The 25386-nt window shown below is 38.8% G+C and overlaps 1 protein-coding gene across 1 annotated transcript; it reads right to left on the bottom strand.

Moving 5' to 3' along the window:
• Window positions 1-1769: 1769 nt before the first annotated feature.
• On the bottom strand, window positions 1770-25386 carry LOC143857939 (elicitor-responsive protein 3-like). The gene is made up of 5 exons (XM_077368490.1): window positions 25154-25386; window positions 17976-18041; window positions 16113-16239; window positions 7228-7342; window positions 1770-2189 (listed from the first exon to the last, which is right to left on the bottom strand). The coding sequence occupies exons 1-5, from the start codon at window positions 25218-25220 to the stop codon at window positions 2100-2102; spliced, it is 465 nt and encodes a 154-aa protein (XP_077224605.1). The 5' UTR covers window positions 25221-25386; the 3' UTR covers window positions 1770-2099.

Genomic DNA, 25386 nt, shown 5'->3' with positions numbered 1-25386 from the left:
CAAAACTGGTTGCTAGATGGAAGCTCTCAAATTCAATACCCTTAGGAGTTAGGGATAGGGACTTTAAATTTACATCTAGCCCTCTCCAGACCCCGCAATGGAAGGAGCCTCGTGCATTGGCCGCCCTTTTTTTTAGGAGTTAGGGATAGGGACTTTAAATTTACATCTAGCCCTCCCCAGACCCCGCAATGGAAGGAGCCTTGTGCATTGGGCTGCCCTTTTTTTTTTTTTAGGAGTTAGGGACTCTAAATTCCAACTTAAATCTTCTGCTACATCTTTGATGGATATATCTTTAGAATCATACAATCTCGATTTTGGTTTAACATGTCACCATTTTGAAGCATATATATGTTCGATAAATGACTAACAATGTTTCTTTCCATTGTCATTCGTTTTCTTTTGAAGAATTTTTTTAAAATTGGGAAACCTTTTCTTCCATAAACTTGGTTACCTCTTATCTGCTTTGTTTCCATTTTTTTTTATTCTTACGGTTAACTTTCCAACTCTGCATATGGTGAGGCCACTATATCATTGCCTGGCATCCTACCATTTTACACCTCATGTTTTGGTGGACTGGGGGCCACCATCTCTACACAAACATATGCATTAGGATGGGCCCACGGTATGCTTTAATGGCGTGGGGTTCACTTTTACACCATGCACATATCTTGGGCCCATAATACTAGTATATTAATAAGGAGAGTGATATATTCTCCCCCTTCTCTTCCTTGGGCCACTTTGCTTTATTGCATTTATGACTACTTTTGGGGCCGATTGGAAACGTGGATTTTAGAATCCAGGTTTTTAATTGAAACAGTGTAAAGGAGGGTTCATGATCTTGCTTTTCTTGGCTTTTAAGTACGAAAACCAGGTTTTAGAAACCTCTCCTGCATCCTGAGATTTCTAAAACCTAGAAATATAGGAGGATCGCTACTCTCTTGCTGACGGAAAGAAGGGCGAGAAGTCAAAAACGACGGCCGGTCAGCTTCTTCTCTTGTCTCTTAGCTACAATTTTGAAGAAATCTCGGATTTTAAAATCCGAGTATCCAAACGGCCTCTTTTACATCACAAGTGGGTTGACCAGAGAAAAAAAAGGGGGCAAATATATCATAATTAGGGTGCTAAAAAATTAGCCCCAAAAATCTCTCTCCCTCATTTTACTCAAGCAGAGATTATCTTCCGTTTTTTTTTCCAAAATTGCTCACAAAATTACATGTTTTGGTCTATAAATAGTCACCCCCAATTTTCTTCGTGCGTAGACTTTTACCAAAACTTAGCCAAAAATTCAACAGAAATTCCCTGAGAATTCATTAAAAAAATAAAATGGCACTTGCTATTGAATGTTTGTGAGTCCACCCACATCCATCTCTAAATGGTGGTGTGTTAAATGTTGCAGTCTAAACAAACGTCCTCCTACTTGTACAAAGGACAAGAGATCTCATTTTTTTCTCATCAATCAATAAAAGACCCAGTTTTTTCTCATGTTAATCACTGAATTCTTATGGTATCCATCCAAGGGATGCAACTCAAGTCAATTTTTGGGGATCTTTGTTGAGCTTTTAACATTTCAGGTTGATTCCAATTCATTTTTTTCGCATAAGCTTAACCCTACCCAACCCAAATTGCATCCCTAATCCATCCATACAAATTGAAGACGCGAGCGGCTACTGCTAATTTTAATCCTAACTTAAATCTTGCAATCCTCATTAGCAGAATCGTTGAATTTTTTTAAACTTACAACTTATTTGGTTTTATTTTACAGTTGAGGCTCTAATAAATAATGCACCATAAATTTATCATCTCTTTTGCTCAAGCAGGAACCAGCATTGTTCCTATACTTCCTTCTTGCTAGTACTTAATACAAAACTCCAGTGCTATAAGATATAAGAGTACTTTCTTAGGAAACATTCTTCAAACTACAAACAAGTGAATATTACTGCTATTATTACTATTTTTATTTTGACCAAGTTATGAGTAATCTAATAAACATCCCCTCATCACGACTTTTAGAGTAAAATCAAGCCTGAATTCAAAGAAAATTATGAAGAAATTGTCAATGGCAACAGTATCACAGAATCGTAACAAGTTGGTTCTTCACCTCATGAAGATTCTCTCCATCCACCATAGGTCTCTCCGCTGTAATCCTGAGTTCCATATTCTTGGCCTCCATACCCCCCTTCACCCCTTTCCTGCAACAACCCATTATTGACAACGGTTAAAAAAAACAAACCAAGTTGCTTTATCATAACAGTAGAAGACATACTTCAAAATCGTAATTTTCATGACAGCTGCTAAGAAAACAAATTCTTTAAACAACAACAAAAAAAAAAGTGTTCCGTGGAAACAAAGAGATGAAACCGCTGGGAAGGAAAAAATAGTTTTAGGGAAATGGGAAAAAGTGAAAAACCGATACTTTAGGGTTAATTTCCAAGAGAAAAAAAGAAGTTTGGAGAAGGTTTTTCTTTTCGAAAATTAATAATTCGGATTTGCTAGGGTCCATCGCAAAAGGCATTTCGTAGCTGGTCTGTCGCATGTCAAACTAGCCACCTCGTGAATGAAGACAACAGCTGTCGAAGACAATTCATTCACGAGGTGGTCGACAGCTGTTGTCTTCATTCACGAGGTGGCTGGTCTGACATGCGACAGACCAGCAAAATGCCTTTTGCGATGGACGCTAGCAATTCCCTAATTAATTATGGCACCATAGTTTATGTATCTAATTAGCTGTTAAATGCTGTTATTATGCTCAAAAATCTAGGGCAGTGATATCCCCCGCCCCCAAGTTTACAGCTGGTACAACTACTCCAAACCTCTCTCTCTCTCTCTCTCTCTCTCTCTCTCTCTCTCTCTCTCTCTCTCCAACATGAAACATTGGTGAGCCCAACAATTAATTTATTGAAATCTTTGAGCAAGGTAGGCCCACCCATGTTTTTCAAAATGAACCGTAAGGCCCACACCATAGGATAATCCAAACCGTCCATTTGATGGGCCACATCGTAAATAGGCTGCGCCGCAAAATATCATTTCCACAGGATGATCCTAGCCCTCCTATCTAAAGAGAAACTCCATATTACGGAAACCTCTATAGATAAGAGGGTTGCGATCATCCTATGGAAATGACTTTTGGGGCACAACCTATTTACATTGTGGCCCATCAAATGGAGGATTTAGATCATCCTATGGTGTGGATCGTTCAGTAACATTAAGGCCCAATAGTAGGCCCCACCCATATTTTTCAAAATGAAGTGTATGGCCCACACCACAGGATGATCCAAGCCGTCCATTTGAAGGGCCACAGTGTAAATAGGTTGTGCCCCCAAAACCACTTCCATAGGATGATCGCAACACTCTGATCGATAGAGATTCTATAATATGGAGTTTCTCTTTAGATCGGAGGGCTAGGATCATCCTATGGAAATGATTTTTGGGGACACAACCTATTTACGATGTGGCCCATCAAATGGACGGTTTAGATCATCCTGTGCTGTGGGCCTTACAATTCATTTTGAAAAACATGGTGGGGCCTACGTTGCTCAAATATTTAAACAAATTAATTGTTGGGGCCACCAACCGTTCATGATGGAGAGAGAGAGAGAGACCGGTTTGGAGTAGTTGTACCGGCTGTGGACTAGGAAGAGGGAGGGGGTATCACTGCCCAAAATCTATCAACAGCAAAGTTGAAAAGTGTTAAATAAAGTGACGGGTGCCATTACTGAAACAAGGTAGTGCATATATCATTTCTTGTTGGGAAAGTAGCCTTATTTCTCACCCACCGAGTGTTGCTTGCGTGGGAAGGCACTATCACAAGAAAGGAAAGTGGATTTTGTTTGTGGAAACCCAAAGGCTATAAAAAGAAGAATCGGTATTCTCTTTGAGTGCACGGCAAAACGAGAGAGGGAGAGAGGGAGAGAGAGAAAGACAGAAGAGAGAAGAGAGAAAGAGAGAAAGAGAGAAGAGAGAAGAGAGAGAAAGAGAGAAAAGGAGGGAGAGAGAGAGGAAAGAAGGAGAAAGTGGATTCTTCTTTGGGATTCTTCTTAGGTTCCTCTTGGGGTTTTTTCTAGGGCTTTTATCTTGTGGATTTCTCTCGGGTTACTCTTGTGTGCGGTCTTGGGTTTGAGAAGCAAGGAAAGGGTTGCGGGCTGTGGGTTTTGGTTTTAATCCATTGTAATCCTAGTATTTTGTTTTTCTCATAGTGGAAGATCGTGTTTCTTGCCCATGGAGTAGGCTTGGCCGAACCACATAAAATCTTGGTGTTCATCTTGTGGCTTTATTTATTATTTTACTTTTTCGTTAATTTGTACACGATCGAATTATTTTGCCCGGCGGATTTTCTCAATAAGTGGTATCAGAGCTTTGGTTGGAGCGATCCCTCTCCAACGTCTTTTCTCTTTCTCTCTCTCCCTCTCTCGTTATGCTGTGCACTCGGAGAATATCGATTCTTCTTTTTACAGCCTTTGGGTTTCCACAAACAAAACCCACTTGCCTTTCTTGCCATATTGCCTTCCCACCCAAGCAACACTCGGTGGGTGAGAAACAAGCAACTTTCCCAACAATCTCCACCTTGGCTTATTTCCTAGCCACCTGAAGATTTCCTGTTGATGTCGCGACCGGTCCGCTATTACCGCAAACCACCATTGGCCTTCCGAAGCAACAGCTACGCACCCTCGAATCACCTTGGTTCTGACTCCTCTTGATTCGATCAACACGGCCGATGCACATGTGTAGCTACCAACCCATTGACTCACCCAGTCAACCTTGGAGAGGGATCTCGATCCATCCTCCCCAACGCAGGTACTAACACCTCACCATCGTATGCAACCCGAAACTTGTCTCTGCACCAACTACGAAAGAGACCCAACATATGCGCACACAATAACCCTGTTTCCAACTAGCCATCGAGATCTTAGGAACACTAGTCACCGTGTCTCCGACCAAACGATATAACCCGCCACACTTCTCGCCTTTCATCAGAACCATACAGCCGCATGTGATTTTCATGGCTCCACCTGCAGCTGAAAACATGCAACTCTGAAGTCCAACCGGCTAAGAGATACTAGATTCCTTCGCATCTTTGGGACATACGCCACACCACCTAAAGTACAAACAACTCCATCAAACATTTTGATCTTCACCATCCCAACTCCCGTGACGTCACAAGTAGACCCGTCACCCAAGGACACTACACCCGCTCTTGTCTTCTGAAACGTATTAAAATATTCCCTCCTGGAGCATACAAGAACAGAGTACCCTGAATCTAGAATCCACTCGTCATAAGAAGTGTGATTACCTGTGGAGACTGTGAGAACGTCTCCGAACTCTTCACCTTACTCATCCGTTACCGCCACCACAGCATTCGTAGTACCATTTTCTGCTCGGTCAGCTCGCTTTAGACAATCCCGCTTAATGTGGCCATATTCTTTGCAACGGTAACATTGCACGCCCTTTCTGCCGACCCTGGATCTAGACCTGCCTTTTTCCGATCCCCTGTCAGACGACCTTCATCTTTGATTTCCACCATGAACAACCAACCCATGCTCTTCATTTCCACCAACAAGTTTCTTCCACATCTCATTCGATAAGAGCGACTTCGTGACTTCCTCTAACTTTATTGTATCCTTACCATACAACAAAGTCGTCACCAGGTTGTCATACGAATCAGGAAGATAAGTAAGAAGCAAAAGGCCCATGTCTTCTTCCTTCAACTTTTCATCAACCTTGTGGAGCAGATCCACAAGCCCGTTGAACACCGTAATGTGTTCCAGAAGATCTCCGCCTTCCTGCATCTTCAGCCCATACAACTGCCGCTTCAGATACAACCGATTGGCCAAGATTTTTGACATGTAAAGCTTTTCCAACTTCTCCCATAAATTAGGCGCATCTTCTTCTTCCATAACGTTAAACATAATGCTATCTGCCAGACATAGTCGAATCGTGCTGACCGCCATCGATTCTATGTCTTCCCACTCAACATCCGTCATCTTCTCCGTCTTGCCATCCTTTCCCTTCAAGGCCTTAGCTAATCCCTGTTGAACTAAGATGTCCTTCACCCTCATTTGCCATAGGGTGAAACTGTCCTTTCCGTCAAATCTGTCGATGTTAAACTGAGTAGAACTTGATTTTACCGCCATCTCAAATTACTTCGCACTTCTCGGTGTATCGCTCCACCTCGAACGAGAATCTTTCTTGGACAATCTTTGTACTCCAAAGATCCGCGATCCAACCACAGCACCCACGATCACTCCACCTGGCCTCGACGATCGCTCCAACCACAGCTCTGATACCACTTGTTGAGAAAATCCGTCGGGCAAAACATTTCCGTATTTTTATTTTATTAAAATGCTTATTGGTAATTACTACATTACATTGCTCTGCCATTGTTTGAAATCTTGGACTACATACTATAAAATTTCTGTTGTTTTACATTCTTTTAATTAACTTTTCAATGTTGTTTAACCAGAATAAGGAGTGTCATTATCAAAATAAGTATGGGAGTGTGGATTGTAATAAAGTAAATCCAGAATAAGCCTTCACTATGGATACTCACGCGAGGGTTTACCAATAGAGTGAATCTCAATAACTCTACTTGATTATATATTCTTCAATTTTTAGTTAGGATAAGGGAAAGGGAATATGCATCGATTATTTGAACAGAAGGCCTACTTAAAATTGTGTTCTGAAAGTTTAACGGTAACTTTGAAGTTTTAAGATTTCTTTGGATACTTCTAAAACTTATTTTCATTTAATCTTATGTGAAATGGTTTTGAAGTTAAATGTTATGATTAGCAATTAATGACTAAGAGTTTTAGAAATGATATAGTTAATGGCACAGTCAGAAATATCTCTGACTTTTTCAAAATATTGTGATTTTATGGCTGACATTTCGATAGAGAAACAAAACCCTGAAATAATCTTGAGATTTTAAAAATATCACAGTATTTTCATTTTTATTATTTAACATGAAAACATAAAAAGAATATTGAGATAATTCTACAATTTTTTTAATTTTATATATTTTTCTTTAATTTTATATTATTATATTGTTTAAAATTTGTTTACTCAAGTTCTTTTCCCGATATAGATATGAAAGTAACAAAATAAATCTAAAATCTACCAAGATATACACTTCCTTAGAAATTCCCGAGGAAAATATTTGTGACAGTGGTTAATGGCTTTCTATTGTAATATAAGCATAAGTAGAACTAGAACTTAACGGAAGAGGATAAATACCTCTGCAGTGAAGGTGAGGCCTATTTTGATCTCTCCGCAATACTGTTGGTCCTTAACAACATTGTAAATCATTGGGGGAACACTTCCTTCCAGAAACACGGGCTCTAAAGGAATGCTGCAAGGACCATAAGATTAAAAAAAAGGAAATTATTGGTCTCCAAAGACATCTAAATTATAATTTTTTTGAATGGTAAAGAGTAAAGACAACTAAATTAATTAAGCAAGGGAAATATAAACATTCACCCATTTCGTAGGAACAACAAAAAATATATCACAAAAAATCAAGTAAAATATTCCAGTGCTTTAGGATAATGAAATCATACAAAAAATGTTTTTAATACGGCCCACATTGTTTAGGTGATCCAAACCATTCATTTGACCGGCCCTCACATAAATAAGGTGTGCCCAAAAAATCAGCTCCATTGGATCATCCCAACCCTTCAAACTGGGGAGGCAAAAATGGACAGATTTGTGAAGGTTTATACACGTCCATTTTTGCCTCCACAAAACGTAGGGTTGGGATGATCCTATGGAGCTGATTTTTTGGGCACACCCTATCTATGTGAGGGCCCATCAAATGAATGGTTTGCATCAACCAAACAATGTGGGCCCCCACTGTATTTTAAGCTGACGGAGTAGCTAAGTTAGCTACTCGATCGTGTAGCTACACTTTTCTTATATATATATATATATATATATATATATATATATATTCATGAAAATTTTGAGGGTAGAGGGTCGAGATGTTAGGATTATAAAGAGAGGCGAAGAAGGGGGTCGATGTTCGAGGGTGGAAGGTCGTGGTGCTAGGGTTTTTTATTGAGAGGATAGGGTGAGCTTTCATAAGAAAGGAAAAAATTAAAGAAGAAAACGTGTTTAAATGAAAATTCACATTTTAAAAGAGACAACGGCGTGTCGGATTCGTCTGAAAAAACAGGATTCATACGGGACACGGCTACAATAGGAATCTGGATGCGTCCGACGCAAATCCATGTCGGATTCGCATGTCGAAACGTATCGACAAGGATTCAACATTGCTTATGATAAATATCCAGTTGAAAATCTATGAAAGGAAAGCTATTTTAAACATTTTCTAGAAAGATTAAAACTTGGGATATTAAAACTTGGGATATGTTAGTGCATGTGTACAGAAGTATTGATAAAACCTGTGTATCAGAACATATTGGAAGTCCACATGAACAAACGACCAAAGAACAAGACATACCAAAAAAGACCAGACTTTGAGAAAACACATTGTAGATATTCAATGGTTGACGAGAGTACTCAAGGCGACTTTGCCGCCCTAGAAAGTAGGGGTTCAAGGACTTTGGAGTGAGTTTGTAAACACTCAAGAAAAGCAAATTTTTGTGCTTTCCCATTTTTCGTCTTCGATGTAGAGTGGAAGAGGTAGAGTTCCGTTCGGAAATCCTGAGCTGCCCGTACCAATTCTCCATTTTCCTATTTTTGAGCGGCAAAAGATGTAGAATTACTGAAGCGAGTCGGAGTCGGAGTTACTTCGGTGATTCTGTTATACTTGCTTTGTTTGCTCCAAAAATGGGAGAATGGGAAGCGTGTTGGATGCAGAGAAGAAACAAATCGAAAAAAATGGTGAAGACATTCATTTTTCTTTGAGTGATTGGTATTAAGTTCGAAATTTCCTTGACACGTTTGCTTATCTCAAGGCAATCTGCCACAACTGCTAATCAAGCATTTCTTATTTATCTGATTTCCGTCTATAATCAGAGATCGTCAAAATCCTGCCATCCCATCAAAAATTTTAAGCCGATCGAGTAGCTATACTTTCCTCATATATATATATATATATATGAGGAAAGTGTAGCTACACATACGTGTAGCTAACTTAGCTACACCGACGGCTTAAAATACAGTGGGCTCCACATTGTTTGGGTGATGCAAACCATTCATTTGATGGGCCCTCACATAGATAGGGTGTGCCCAAAAAATCAGCTCCATAGGATCATCCCAACCCTACAATTTGTGGAGGCAAAAATGGACGTGTAAAAACCTTCACAAATCTGTCCATTTTTGCCTCCACAGTTTGAAGGGTTGGGATCATCCAATGGAGCTGATTTTTTGGGCACACCCTATCAATGTGAGGGCCTATCAAATGAATGATTTGGATCACCCAAACAATGTGGGCCCACTATATTTTAAGCCGTCGGTGTAGCTAAGTTAGCTACACGTATGTGTAGCTTCACTAACTCTCTCTCTCTCTCTCTCTCTCTCTCTATATATATATATATATATGTATATATATATATATATATAATGCGGGTGCTTAAGAGGGAAGAAGAAGAAAATTATAACTCAAGAACACATCCAAGAGAAGAAGAAAATGGGAGCAAAGCTCAATCCAATTGATATTCCATCAATTACATAAGTTAATCTAAATCCAAAATCCCCTCTAAAGATGGTTTCTAACCCTTTAAATAAAAGACAACCAAAGAAAATTCGTCCAACTTCCTCCACAAGCTAACTTAGGAACTAACATAACATTAATTGCATTGGAACTCACTAACCTTGACTGGTTTGGGAACCCACAAACACAGTCCACTAAAACTGTCATAACTTTCTAACCACTTGTCCAATTCACCCTCTTGAATATCATTACGAGCCATGAGTTTGTAGAATTCTTCGATGTAGTCCAACACATTAGATTCTTGACGTAGGTTGTTGAATTGAGAAAAAATAATTTGACAAAAATCCAATGGAAGAAATTTCTCCTTAAGCCTTGACTTCATTTTCTCCCAAGAAGAAATCTTACACTTTCCTTTGCGGATTCTCATCTCTTGAACCTTATCCCACCATGTTGAAGCGTAGCCACAAGCTATACACGTTGGCTATTGGGTGTCTCCTTATAATCCAAGAACTTCTCAATGGTACTAAGCCATTCAAGAAACTCTTTGGGTTGTAGAAACTCTTTGGGTTGTAGACAACCATGGAACTCCGGCAAATCAATCTTGACGGTGTCGAAATCACGATAGAACATTCCCAACCAGGCCTCCTCACGAGTATTGGCGAAGGGATTCACATCAGACTTGTCACTAGAACCTCCACGGCTTTATCCACCACGCTCACTACGAGCCTCTTGGTGTTCAAGTCGCATGGTAAGCTGCTTAACTTGTCTTCGAAGCACTTGAAGTTCATCATCTCTTTCATCTCTCAAATCTTCCATCATTTGGTTACCACGCCTTCCTCTACCTCTTCGAGCCGCCATGAAATCAAATCAAAGCTAGCCCAAGAGAGTAACGTTGGCTCTTACACCAAATAATGCGGGTGCTTAAGAGGGAAGAAGAAGAAAATTATAACTCAAGAACACATCCAAGAGAAGAAGAAGAAAATGGGAGCAAAACTCAACCCAATTGATATTCCATCAATTACATAACTTAATCTAAATCCAAAATCCCCTCTAAATATGGTTTCTAACCCTTTAAATAAAAGACAACCAAAGAAAATTCGTCCACTTCCTCCACAAGCTAACTTAGAGATTAAACTAACATTAATTGCATTGGAACTCACTAACTTTGACCGGTTTGGGAACCCACGGACACAGTCCACCAAAACTGCCATAACTTTCTAACCACTTGTCCAATTTTCGAGCATAAATACTTGTTGGAAAGATCTCAAAAATACCTACAACTTTGTAGTTCACCACTTTCTATGATTCTGCCATTTAGATGCCCAAAATTTAGGTTCAAAACGGGCCAGCAACATTATTGCGGGAATGCACCTTGGAAGTCCACCAAAACCACCTAAGCATGACATGGCTGCCATGTTGGCACTGCATCAGTATTATAGTCTTTGTACTCATGTTGTCTCGATGGGCCTATATATACATCATTTACATGAGGAGCTCCCTAGTGGAGACTCTCCATCTCTTCACTTCTCTTCTTCCTCTCTTCTACCCTAATCTCATTTGCAACATGGTATCAGAGCAAAGATCCTATGGGAAGGGAAAAGAAGAAGAGTTTATCTTACCTCACGCCATCCACGCCTCTCTCTCTCTCTATTACGATTTTGGTTTTGTCGTAGAAACTAAATCCACGCCCAAATCCTCTCCATACCCTAAAATCTCTCCCCACAATCCCGAAAATCTCTCCGTAAACTCTCGCTCTCGTATTTCTCTCTCTACTTACATCTTTTTTTAGTTTTTTTTTTCAAAAATCTCTCTCTTAGTCTCTTGGACAACCCTTTTTTTGTGCGCAACCTTTTCCCACTCCAAATATCTTTCCTTGTTTGTATCTTTCATCTCTCAAATCTCTCTCTTTCTTTTTCGTAAAACCCTGTTTTGGGTTTCCCGCAACCACAAAACACCTAAAACTCTAATGGCACTCCATTTCTCCATCTCCCCTTGCTTAAAGTAGTTAATCGCATATTCACTGGAAAAAAAAAAAACTCTATGTAATCTTTCTCTTGCGGTGAAGTTCAACCTACCTTGTCTGTACCGGAAAAACAACCAAAAAAAAATCTCTCTCCAGTCTTGCATTCTCTCTCTCTCTCTCTCTCTCTCTCTCTCTCTCTCTCTGTGTGTGTGTGTGTGTGCGCGCGCCCGCGCGCGAGTGTAGTGTGTGCATATATGCACACAACCCATTTGGATCTCTTTGCCGTAAACTCCCTCTTGGTTTGCGGTAAACCCTATTTGGCATATTTTCCTCTTTCTCATTAACCTAATCTCTACTCCAACCCTTTATCCTCTTTTCTATATTTTTTGGGCTCTTTGGCCCTCCACTCAAAACTCTCACTCTCAACTCACAATCCCAAATCCCCTTTTGGACCATACTTTATCACCGCCATCCCATTTGGGGAAGCCAAATGGCTCCCAATATACCCAAACTCCTTCCAAATCTCTTTATTTTCTCTTCCTTTGAGTTGTTCTTCAAGGCGCACACCAACTATTCGATGAAATGTCTGAGAGAGCTGTGGTGCCTTGATTGTCTGTTTTTCTTTGCAAGTTGAAGGTATTTGACCTTCAACTTGAGAGGGAGTGTTCTCATGTAGTTCTTTGTGTCTTTTCTTGGTGGAGTGTTGCGATGTTGTTGTGTTGTCTTCTTGAGGGAGTGTTGCTATATTGTTATGTTGTCTTTTCTTGAGAGAGAGTGTTATCGTCTTCTCTTTATGTTATTCGTTCGTCCCCTTAGTGATTATTATCGTCTTTCTAGTTTTCATGTCTTGTTTTCATGTCTCTTCGTGCTGTTCGGCTTTATGCCTTATCTCTTCGTTTGTCTTGATATTGTCCTCCTTGTCTTGTCATCTCCGAGCTCATGTAGTTTCGCCTGAGGGGGTGTTGTTGTGCTTCCGATTCAGCCTTTGTCTTCTCGGCTTTATGCCTTATTCCCTCTTTTCCGAGCAATGGCTCTCCTACAGGCGACAGTCTTTTCCCGTCGACCTCTCTTTCTAGGGCGATGGTGTCCCCATTGTTGGTCGGCTCCATTTAGGCGACGATATCCATGCCGTCGAACTAGTCTCCAGACGATAGTGTCCCTATCGTTGGTTGGTTTATCTTTTCCCTCATTTTCTTCTTGTCTTCAGGCAACGATGTTCATGCCGTCGACCTTGTCACCAGACGATGGTTTCCCCATCATTGGTTGGTTATCTTTTCTATCTCTTATTCTCTCCAAGGGATGGTTTCCCCGTCGACCTTGTTTCTAATGGTTTCCCCATCGGTGGTTATCTTCTATTGGCGTGGTGCTACTTAGCTGGTGTTCCTGCTCGTGGTGCTTCGTCATTGCTCACGTGCGCACCTTTGGTGTGCCTTTTTGCTCGATGGATCGTTGTTATTCCCCTGCCAAGGTGCACGGTTCAATCCTTCGTAGTTTGCATATTTATTCGACGGACTCTCATTCAGGGGGAGACCCTGTTCTAACCGCTATTGCCGTATTGCTGCTTCACGGGGGAGCTGTTCATTTGTTGGTGGCTGTTGATCTCGACGAGTGTACCCTCATGCTCATCGTTGTCTTGTTTGTTATGTTTTTCATCATGTATTCACCACACCAGATTGAGGAGTGTTATACCAAGATGGATGTGTGTATGAGATTATTGTACTTATTTGTTATTTTTAGTTGTTTGTTGTAGTTTCTTTGTAGCAAGCTGGAGTTCCATATTATGTACACTCTAGCTTGAGAGGGAGTGTTGAAGAGTATGTAAGGGTAGTTTAGGTATTGCTTGTAGTAGTGAGGGTATTATAGTCTTTGTACTCATGTTGCCCTAGATGATCCCAAGGTTGCCAGAGAGGGAAGCGAAAGCGGGAAGTTGGAAGCAGGAAGTGGGAAGCAAAGGGTCGGGAGAAGCAACAGGGAAGCGTGGAGGGAAGCACCGGGGAAGCACGACGGGGAAGCGTGTTTCCCATTTTTGTGATTCCCATAAAATTAAAACGATAGGAAGCGACGAGGAAGCGCATTCTCAATTTGGGGAAGCGTGATTCCCGTTTCTTGGGAAGCAGATCCCGTTGTTGGAGAAGCACGATCCCACTTTTTGGAGAATCATCGAGATTCCCAATTCGGAATCCGGTTCCAGGGAATCGCGATTCCACGATGCGGGGGAAGATTCCTGCTTCCTTGGATGGGCCTATATATACATCATTTACATGAGGAGCTCCCTAGTGGAGACTCTCCATCTCTTCACTCATCTTCTTCTTCCCCTCTTCTAACCCTAATTCCATTTCTAACATATGTGTGTGTGTGTGTGGAAAGTTGTTTCTACGGGGTACTGCAGATAACTTATCTGTGTTGCCCCTCAAAAAAATCATGCATGCATTGTTTGGATGATCCAAACCATTAATTTGGATGTTCCAAAGATAGATAGGGTGTTCTAAAAAAATCAGCTCCATAGGATCATCCTAACCCTTCGATTTGTGGAGGTTAAAATGGATGGACATAAACCTTCACAAATCTGGCCATTTTGTGGAGGTTTATACCCGTCCATTTTAACCTCCACAAATCGAAGGGCTCCTATGGATCTGATTTTTCGAGCACACCCTATCTATGTCAGGGCCTATCAAATGAATGGTTTGCATCACCCAAACAATGTGGGCCCCCACTGTATTTGGGGCCGACGGAGTAGATAACTTATTTATTCTATAGAGTAGACACGCCTCTCTCTCTCTCTCTCTCTCCCTATCTATATATATAGACACATACACACAGACATATATATATATATATATATATACATATATATATATATATATATATTTTTTTATTTTTATTTTTTTTTTTAATTTTTTTAATTTTTTTTTTATTTAATAAAAATTACAGAATCTACAAATCCTACATTTTGAGGTGTTGGTCATTCCGTCGAAAATCGATTTTACAGTATAGACGCTTATGACCTCCCCCTTTGTGCCCTGCGGTAATGATTCCTCTGGCATTACGACCTTTACCACAATGATGCTGTCCATAATGCTGTTCATAGATCAAATTATTTCGTGGATTGGATTTCACTTGACTGTCTACGGCTCCATTGCGTGTGCTCGGGGTAGAAGTTTTGTAATCCCTCGTTACTGCCCATAGGAGAAGTAATAGGTAGGGATGACAGGATTTGAACCCGTGACATTTTGTACCCAAAACAAACGCGCTACCAAGCTGTGCTACATCCCTTTCAATTGTTGTACAGTTTGATTGTAGGGAATCCTTGTCTTGTTTTCCACATTGTTATTTCCTAATATCTAGAGACAATTTCTCTTGCCATTCCTATTTCAATGGGAACTTGATGAGTCGATCCGCCTACACGTCTTGCCTTTACTGCTATATCGGGAGTTACTCCACGTATTGCTTGACGTAAAACAGATAGTGGATTTGTTTCTGTTTTCTGTTGAATCTTTTTCACGGCTCGATAGATAATTTGATAAGCCAATGATTTTTTTCCGTGTTTCAAAATACGGTTAACCAACATGTTAACTAATCGATTACGATAAATTGGATCGGATTCATGCGGTACTTCATCATACGATTCATATAAGATCCATCTGTCTAGATATCATCATATACATCCAGAAAGCCGTATGCTTTGGAAGAAGTTTGTACAGTTTGGGAAGGGGTTTTTATTGATCAAAAGAACGAATCTACTTCAACCGATATGCCCTTAGGCACGGCCAGAACGAACAGAGATAGAATTAGATCGATTCCCGAAATGCCATTCTGGATATTCCTCAATGTCCCGGCTATTCACGGAACATGACAAGCAGATGAATAATCATCTGCTTCCAGAAGAAATCGACGAATTTCTTGGGAATCCTACAAGATCAATTTGTTCTTTTTTCTCTGACAAAGGGTCAGAACTTAATCTGGGTTCGAATCCTACTGAGAGGTCCACTAGAGATCAGAAATTGTTGAAGAAACAACAAGAAACATGCTCATGTCACGTCGAGGTACTGCAGAAGAAAAAACTGCAAAATCCGATCCAATTTATCGTAATCGATTAGTTAACATGTTGGTTAACCATATTCTGAAACACGGAAAAAAGCCTACATAGCAGTTCCAATGCTACGCCTTGAACCACTCGGCCATCTCTCCTACATAATCTTATGATTATGACCCAGAAACCGAGTGAATAGCGAGTCATTCATATTATTGTATTATTGCAATACAGGTATGACCAATCAATTCTAAATAGAAATAAGAAAACTTTTCATTAAAGAAAGATCTTCCCTCGAGGATCGAGGGATAAAAAAAACCGAATCCACAAATCCTACATTTTGAGGTTTGGCAAATCCAACACCTCGAATATGTGCCGGACCCCAAAATGCAAATCCAAATCCATGCAACACAGATCATAAGTCAATCTAGACTATATAAGAGATACAATTCAGAAGAACGAAAATCATAGATTAAAAAAAAAAAAAATCATAGATTTTATGGGGTACTCACGTTGCTTCCCCCACGAAATCATCCGCGGAGCCGGTATCACTGTCCATTATTTTGAGAGTAAGGTCTGAGACACCATCAGAAACGTTAAATACAAAGGTCTCGTTCCATTCTGGTTCAGTTCCTTTACCTGTGGCAACACAAAGTTACTTTAAATAAACTATGGTATTAGAACAGATATAAATAATACATTTGGGAAGAAAGCAAGAAAAGCTAAATTACAAGTATAACTACTAGCGCCCAGTTCTTATCGGATTTTGAGAATCAATTTGAGTCCAAAACTGATTATTAGACTCAAAATTAAAAGCAATTTTGAGTTCAATAATCAGTTTTGGACTAGATCAATTCTTCTTTTTCTTCTTTTTTTGAATGGCTATGTATTATTAATGAAACACCGAGATGGTCAAGTACAAAGGGGCGGCCCAGTGCACGAGGCCCCCGCCATTGCAAGGTCTTGTGAGATGTCTGGGAGATGGTCAAGTACAGAGCAAAGTAAAAAATAATATACATCTGAAAGAATAAAATAAAGGTTCGAAGAGGCAAAAAATCATTGAGCACCATCTCTTCCTTCTCAACCCCTTCTCTAGCAAGCCTATCAGCCACTCCATTGGTGGACTAGCTACTCTGGAAGAATCAGTATTAGACGTGAGATGAAGATAATATGATTTTACAGAAAAGTCCCTAATGAATTCCATATCCATACCCTTTTATCCTCTCTGGACTGCCTGTGTCTATCGAGTTCATTGAGAGTAATGGACTCGATCAACTCTCAAAATCCAAAACAAACAAGGCCCAAGGAAACTTGGACCGTGATATCTCCCAACAAAGAGGATCAGCCAAAAACTTAGTACAAAATAAGCTCCATTGTGACCCTAACGGTCTTGATACTGTGAACTTTTGAAGTGGGAGTGATACTCTTCTTACTCTATGTAGAAGATTCACCCAACAAAAAAGTTCTGGCAAATGGAATGGAAGCCACAAAAAGCTTTGAAATCTGTCTGTCAGAAGCTATGCTACCAACTTCGGAAGATTCTTTAGTGAAATATTTTTAGAATGATAATATTATTTTCTTATTTTCTGTTGGTAAGAGAGAGAAAAACATAATAAGAAAAAGAAAAAGTGAACTCACTGCAAAAGAAAAGGAAAGAAACAGCAAACCCAGATTGTTAATTATTGGGTAGAGGGGAAAGAGAAGAAAACCAAATGAACCAAAAAGATAATCCAGCCCAAATTGGCATGCAAATCAAAGCAAGGCTGCAGTCATTTTTGTGGCAAAATGGCTTACTCTCTCATTTTCTCTCCTTGATTTCAATGAAACGAATGGCCTAAGGGTGATAAGACCTTGAATAGAAATTTGACCAAGTACTCAAAGAACTCACTAAGTCGATTTGACTTAGATTAATTGAGTATCAACAATTGAGTATCAAGTTTTCAAGTTCGAAAAATAGATTAATTGCTCAGCCAAGTTTCAAGTAGAAAGCCTTAAGGTGTCAAATTTTAAAATCTTGCTGTAGGAGACCCCACACACCCCACTTTTAGCGCTTCAAACTTACCCTACTATATTCCAGACATTGACCCACTACTCCCATATCGTTTCCATGAGAAAAAACTTTTACACCTATGCCAAATTAATTATCTAATGGTTCTTGTAAATTGCAACCAGATCAATGTGACGAACCAGAGGACTGAATAAAGAAAGAAAACTGCAGCAAATAAAGAAAGTATCGTATAAGAAAAAGGATTTTGAAAACATATCCGCCTTTATATGATCCACAGCCACAGATGTGGCGGATGGATCAAACACTGTTAATCGTGGCCAATGCCAGATTCAGGCATCCAAGAATTTAAAGAGGCTAAGAAATGCACCTGATGCAACACTGCTCTTCTGCTCTTGAGTGCGGCAGGTGAGGATGACATAAGGATCCATGTTACCTGTTTTGTTTGACATTTAAAGCTCATCAAACATACGACAGTGAACTAATAATAAACCAAAAAAACAGAACTGAGATAAGATTGCTATGTTGGACAAGACTTTAAAATAGATGTCTATTTAGAAAACTCCAATATAAAAATGAATAGATGTAATTAAGTAGTAGGGACCTGACTGCAAAATAATATCGGAATAGGTTCACCATTCTCATTTCTCACAATTAAACTAGTGCCAATGACCAGTTTATCAAAAAACAATCACTAAAATTAAAAGAAATCTGGTAATTGTGACATAAATAAGTCAAACTATTAATCATACACCTTTTAAAAAAAATATTAATCATACACCCAGAAATCAATGATTCAGATCATAGAGTAACTCATTTTTTTCAGAATTGGTGGCAATAAACTCATTTCAGGAAAAAGTCACTTCTAAAAACAAGCTCCGAAAATTTGAAACAAAAAAAGCCAAGCAAAAAATAGTATTTCACATTTGACACAGCACAAAAACATGTTGATATGCCCACATTAAGTCTTAACACTACTAGCGATACGTATACAAGTGTCGAAAGGGGTGTTGATATGTGTTGACACGTGTGTCAGCAGTGAATTCAAAGTGCCGGCTAAATCATAGATTAGTATCTATCAAATAGCTTAACAACAAGGGCATTCCCTTTACGAATGCGAAGGCTATTCAGGGATGTGAAGAATGGGCTATCCGAGTACTTAGTACTCCCTTTCCCATATACATTGAGAAGGGAACCATAGGGCATATAAACTAGCAACTTTTGGGATAGATTGTTCTAGTCTACGAGTATGGATGAGATACCCTGCTTGCAGCAGGCCACATGCCGGGGGGTGGTTCCAGTTTTGTTTGTGTGTTCAGCTAGCACGGCTGATGTTGTTTTTTGTTGTTTGGGTTCTTAATAGTCACTTATTTGAAGAAGAAGAAGATATTGGAGGGCCCAAATAGAAGTTTGTGTTTCGTAGGAATCAAAAATAGAAACCTACTAAATGCATTGAGTCATTGCCAAAAAAGAAATCATCGCAGATGTGGTTCATGACTCAAAATGCCACCAAAAGAAAGCAAGACCAGGAAATTAACATGAAACTTTCACCAACTTCCAGAGAATATCATATTTTCAATATAATTTCAAATGGAAAAGTAGCAAAAATAGCAATCGATAAAACATGAGTAAAATATAACAGATATGAAAATTTCAATTTGTAGCCTAAAGGAAAGCTAGATCAGAAGTTAACATCATACTCTCAGTGTTTAAAAACATAGATGCGGGTCAAAATGTGGCCAAGAAAAATCCTTATCAACTCAGCGCAGACGCGACCAAGAACACGGTTGACGTGGCTGAGTACTCGGTTGGCGCGGTAATAACTCGGGAGAGTCAAAGGAGTTTTTATTGACTCTGTAGGGCAAAATGCGGAAGGCGGTGGAAAAATGTAGAATGTGGCCAAGGGAAAAGGGAGTTGACTCAGGGAGTCCACGATGATGCAGGGGAGTTTTAAAATATGCTCTCAATAACTAAAGTTACAGCCCAAAGGAAAGCTAGATCAAGTAGTTATCATGATACTCTAAAAAACAAACAGTGAAAGTATTTTTTTCATGAATCAGAAACAGAGACCTTAGCGAGCATAACAATGAAAAAAAAAGGAAAAAAAAAAAAACTAGAGAACACCGTTTGTATTTAAGTTCAAATTTCTACCCAAATAAGGCAGATCTGATGGTACTAAAACAAAAATAGAAAACTGATAAAATGGAAAAATTATGAATGGATTTATGAAAACCCAATGAGAAAATCGGCATTTTTATGAATTGGATGAATGAAACAAAATCCTAGTAAACATATGGTAAAAAATCAACAAACTCCAACATATGAAAAAAAAAATCAAATTTCTGTAATGAGAATGCAGCTCTATAAAACATAAATACACAGAAAGAGCCTGTGAATATGATTTTCCACACAAATAACACAAGCATGAAAAACAGATCCCTACTAAAAGTATGATTATACATCACTCGCATGAAAATATTCAAATCTCCCAAAAGAAACCGAAAGAATCAAAACATGAAAATGAGAGAGAGAGATGACAATGTGAATTTGCAGATCTTACAGAGAAACTTAGTGTTCATAATTCATATTAGCCAAAAACAAAGAGGTAGCAAACACTAAACAAAGGGATGAAGAACCTTAGAACAACATTCGTACAAAGAAATTCAAGTGACCATTCACAAGAGGCAAGATTCAAGGAATCGTAACAGGATTGAGAATGAAGGGTACAAAAGACAGTCAATGAATTTCAAGAGGCTACAGGGAAGAGTGATGTTCGTACGAAAATGCAAGGGTCCAAGTAAAATTGTGGATAAAAAGAATGAATAAAACATGAAAAATCAAATCTCTGACAGGAAAAGATAGATGTGAACAAATTAAAAAGGAAGAAGACAAGAAAAAGAAAACTAGAGTGAGCATAGAGAGAAAATTGATGTTCGTATGAATAAGAAATAGAGGTTTAGTAAGACTTTGGATTAAAAACCTAAATGTATCATTCTTATGAAAAAAATTCAAATAACTACCAAAAATAGGCACCAGAGAGAGAGAGAGAGACAACAAAGGGACTAGAGTCTTGAGATGTTTAACAGTCACTGTTCGTATGAATCAGAAACGAGATATCCAGTGTGAATATCGAAGTATAAAAAAAAAATCTCTTCCAAACTGCCAAGAGTTCCCAAAGAAAACCGATGTTCGTATGAATTAGAAAACAGAGATCCAGAAAAATTATGGATAGAAAAATGCCCTAGAAAATATTATTTGTGAGAGAAGAAAAGGAGGGGGTGGGGGTATGTTCGAAGCTCTGAAAAAAATCTGAGGGAATTAAATCAAAGATAAACAAAACAAAACTAGAGAGAAGTTGAATAGAAGGTTGATGTTCATATGATTAGAAACATAGCCTGGTAAGAGTGTGGCTGAAAACCCGAGAAAACGTCATTCTCATTGACAAATTCAATTATCCACTGTAAAAAGCACAAGAAAGAGAGAGCAAGATGCAATGGTTAGAGTCTTAATATTTTATAGGAACAGTTGCTGCTCATAAACAAAGAACTAGCAGCAGTATGGATGTAGACAAGGACTCAAGAAAACAATATTTGTACTAAAATGAAATCAAATATCCGAGAAATCGAACAAAAATACACAGAACAAAACTAAATTAGAGAGAAGGGTCTTGTAGATAAAATGATAAAATAACAGAAGGAACTTATATAGCACGTAAAAATAACGATAAAATAAATCAAATATCCGATGCAATAATGATATTTCAATAAGTTACTACAACATCAGTAGATGCAAAAGAGAATGATCTTGTAGATAAAATCACTTTTTACAGTAATCAGAAACAAAAATCCTGTAACAAGTACAGACATAAAATAATAAAAAATATAGCTCGTAAAGGAAATTTCAATTATTGAAGGAACTTAGACTCAAGGTTTTAAATATTGATTTTGGCTTTGATTTCGGTCGCAACAGAAACGTTTCGGTTTCGGTGGAAATACTATAAAATCAAGGAAACGTATTACAACATATGCAAATGACAGAATTTAAAGATGAAACTTCAGGAAAAGCTAGAATAAGCACAAATACGCACTTATAAATTATCATATAAGCAAGACAACCATCCATAATGGTTTAAAAAATATCAAACACCCAATGACATGCACTGTCGCTTATGTCAAACAATTTAGTACCTGCCAAAATTCACATGTAATTCATATAAATATGTATAAATAATACATGCTACACATTTTTCATTCACTTCGTATAAAAATAATTATATATTACATACTAATATAGTATATATTACATACTAATATGGTATACGACTATTACACTTTCAATTTTGATTTATGCATTTTGGTCATTTCTGTTTCGGTGGGGACGGAAACAGAAACATTTCAGTCATTTCGTGTCGGTTTCCGTGGAAATTTAAAACCATGCTTAGACTAGTTCAGCAAAAGAAAAGCCAAAGAGCAAGATTTTCAGGAGCTTATGCATTACTCAGGGGTCATGTGTTAAAACCAAAACCTAGCTAACACGCAAATAACAACAACACTAATAACAATTATGATAAACTAGAAGACAAACTTTACAATGAAATCCCTATCGCAAAGCGACCGAAGAAACTAAAACAGAAGATTGGAAAAAGAAAAAGAAAAAGAGAGTGACTAGACTGACAAATACTGTTCGCGCGCACGCACACACATGCATATATATATATGAGGAATGTGTTCGTGCGCTTGAGCTCTAACATCAAATGGTACGCTTGAGTGCACCAATCACATGGGTCCCACAATTTCTGTGAGGATCCAAACCATTCATTTGCAAGGCCCCATCATAGATAGGGTGTGTACCAAAAATCAGCTCCATTGAATCATCCTAACCCCTCCAAAAGTGGAGGGCAAAAATGGGCAGATTTGTGGTCTGTCCATTTTGACCTCCTCAAATGGATGGGTTAGGATGATCCTATGGAGCTGATATTTTGTACACACCCTATCTATGTAAGGGCCTTTCAAATGAATGCTTTGGATCATCCTAACAATGTGGGCCACATGGGTTTGAGAGCTCAAGCGCACCATTTGATTGGAACGCTCAAGCTCACAATCCTTTTCCTCTATATATATATATATATATAGTGAAAATATGGACACAAGGAAAAACTAGAAAACATAATTCATATGAGAAAACCAAATTCCAGCATAAATAAAGCGGGAATGGAAGGAAATGAAGAAAAAAATTAGTAAAAAGCAGTAGTGTTGCATCCTTGGTAGATTTGGGATGGCTTGGGTTTTCCCACTTCGTTTGATTGATCTATTGGATAGTTAGTACTTCATGCCCTGGCCTGCAGAAGAAGGATCATTTGGAGGGTGGCTCTGCTAGCCACAATTTCAGTTCGTTGAAGGAGAGGAATGCAAGGCCATTCAAAAATATTGTCAAAGGCCCTTCACTTAATAAAATATCTCGATCATTATTTCTTGGGTGAGGATCCTCGCCCTCCTTCCAACTCTTCTCTAACTTAGATATTAATAGATGCTCGAAGGAGATTTACTCTAGCTCTGAGAGAGTGGAATCGGTAACCCCTAGATGGAAACCCCTAACCCTGGCTGGATGACGTTAAACTTTGATGGATCTAGCATTGGTAACCCTGGGCCATCAAGAGTGAGGTCTCCTCGTACGGATTGTATGAGCTTACTTGGGACCCATTGGGGGCTAAGGACTCAAAAAAGACAGAGGTTACAGCGGTAGTCCTCATGCTCAGAAAAGTGATTTGGACAAACTAGTTGTGGAGGGAGATTCCATCAATGTTATTAGATAGACGGTCGGTAGCTGGCCTAATCCTGGAGGTTTGTAGAGGTGATCGATTAGATTATTCAGGATCAAGTGGAGGGGCGGTCAGTTCGTTTTCATCATGTTCACTGATCGGCTAACCAGATCTGGAGCTAATAGAGAGAGCCTGGAGATTTTTTATTTTCTTCCCTAGAGTCTTGTTTTTGGTTTGTATTTTCTCTATAGCTTTCTTATGTATCTCCAACCACCGCATTCTAGTGGTCCTCTCTCATTTTAATAAAATGTATGTCATTTCAAAAAAAAAAACTCAGTCAAGAATAGTTTTCACACAAAAAGAAACTATTCCTTAAAAACAAAAACAATAACCAAGTACACATTTAAAATAAAAGCAGATAATGTCTCTCATATGGATAAGTTAAAATCAGTGTTTAAAAAAGAGGATATGGGTCAAAATGCAGCCAAGAAAAATCCTTGTCAACTCAGCATGGACACAACTAAGAGCGCAACTGCAGCGGGTGACTACTAGGTCGACGGGGTCACAAGTCCAAAGAGTCAAAGGAGTTTTATTAACTCTGTATGGCAAAATGCAGAATGTAGGGGCAAAATGCAGAATGCGGCCAAGGGGGGGAAAAGTCGACCCGGGGGAGTCTCCATGATGGCACAGGATGGTTGAAATTGTTGCGGGGTCCAGCCCCATGATGTGGGCCCCACACCCACACACAGTATCCTATTGAATATAGGAAACTAGAGATGTTTCCTAATCGCAAAAAAGAGAAACAAAAGGAGAGATAAAAAGAAGTCGTGTGTGGGTGTGACGAGAGAAAAAAAAAATACATGATAGGAAGAAGAGAGAAGGAGAAGAAAGAAGAACAACGGTTTTAGGGTTTTGCTCGGGATCAGAATCTAAGGCCCTTTTGGGCATTCTTCTTGAAGATTTTCACCGCACCGTTGAATCCTCTTAATGCTCGGAGACTTCGCGAGGATTTGGTTTTTCGATCTTGAAGATTGGAATGCGTATTTGTGGTGAGAAATTGGGATTGGCCATTCCTAAGAAGGTAAAGTATCTTTCTAATTTCTTGTATTTCCTTAAGTCTTGGGTGAAAACTCGAGAGAGACGCTACATTACCCACTTTGATTAGTGGATATTCCGTAGTATTCGCCCTGTGGTTTTTTTCTCTTCACTGGAGGGTTTTCCACGTAAAAGAATCCTTTTAAAGAGAAGAAGAATAAAATCCAAGAAAACACCAACTTAAATTATAATTCCTGATTATTAAAAACATTGTTTGGAAATATTAAAAACAGAAACATATCAAGCAGGTGATTAAAATAACCTAGAAAACACCAATTCATTGGAGAAACATTAAATTAATGAAGGAAAAAAAATCCAGATCCAGATAAAACTAAACCGATAATCAGGAAAGCATAGCGCTGTTCATTTGAATCAAAACAGAAGCCTAACAAATAGAAAGGTTAAAATATATATACGAAAAACATTTTCCAATCAGTGCCAGAAAATCGAGATCTGAAAAAAATTGTAGAAGAAGAACAGCCAAAGAGAGATTCCAGGGAAAAACACAGATCAAAAGAATCCAAAACAAAAACCTAAAACACAGAGAGTTGAAGAAACAAAATAGAAAAAAACAGCATTAATATGAAGAAATTCAAATGAGTTTCAGAAAAGCAAGATCTGAGGGACATTGAGGCAGAAGATAATTAAAAGAAAAGAGAGAGCTATTGAATGATGAGATATTCTTGAAAACTCACAGAGAAAATCAGTGTTGTCGAGACCTTTGGCACAGACGAGAAGAACTTCGATCTTTCCTTGAGGCATTTTCTATCGATCTTAGAATCGTTTGAGAGATGGAATGAAGGAAAAGAAAAGAAATGGATTTGAAAATGAATATTTGAAGGAGGTATTTGTATCAATCCTCACACGGAAAAAGCAAACCGCGTAAAACGGACAACGCGAAAGAAAGCAAGAACCATCGGATTCATGA

Source organism: Tasmannia lanceolata, unplaced genomic scaffold (genome assembly GCF_043159265.1).
Source record: "Tasmannia lanceolata isolate RefF3 unplaced genomic scaffold, GAP_Taslan_0.1 ptg000025l, whole genome shotgun sequence".
Taxonomy (NCBI): domain Eukaryota; kingdom Viridiplantae; phylum Streptophyta; class Magnoliopsida; order Canellales; family Winteraceae; genus Tasmannia; species Tasmannia lanceolata.
The sequence above is the reverse complement of the archived record's forward strand: the minus strand, read 5'-3'. Positions and strand labels throughout refer to the sequence as shown.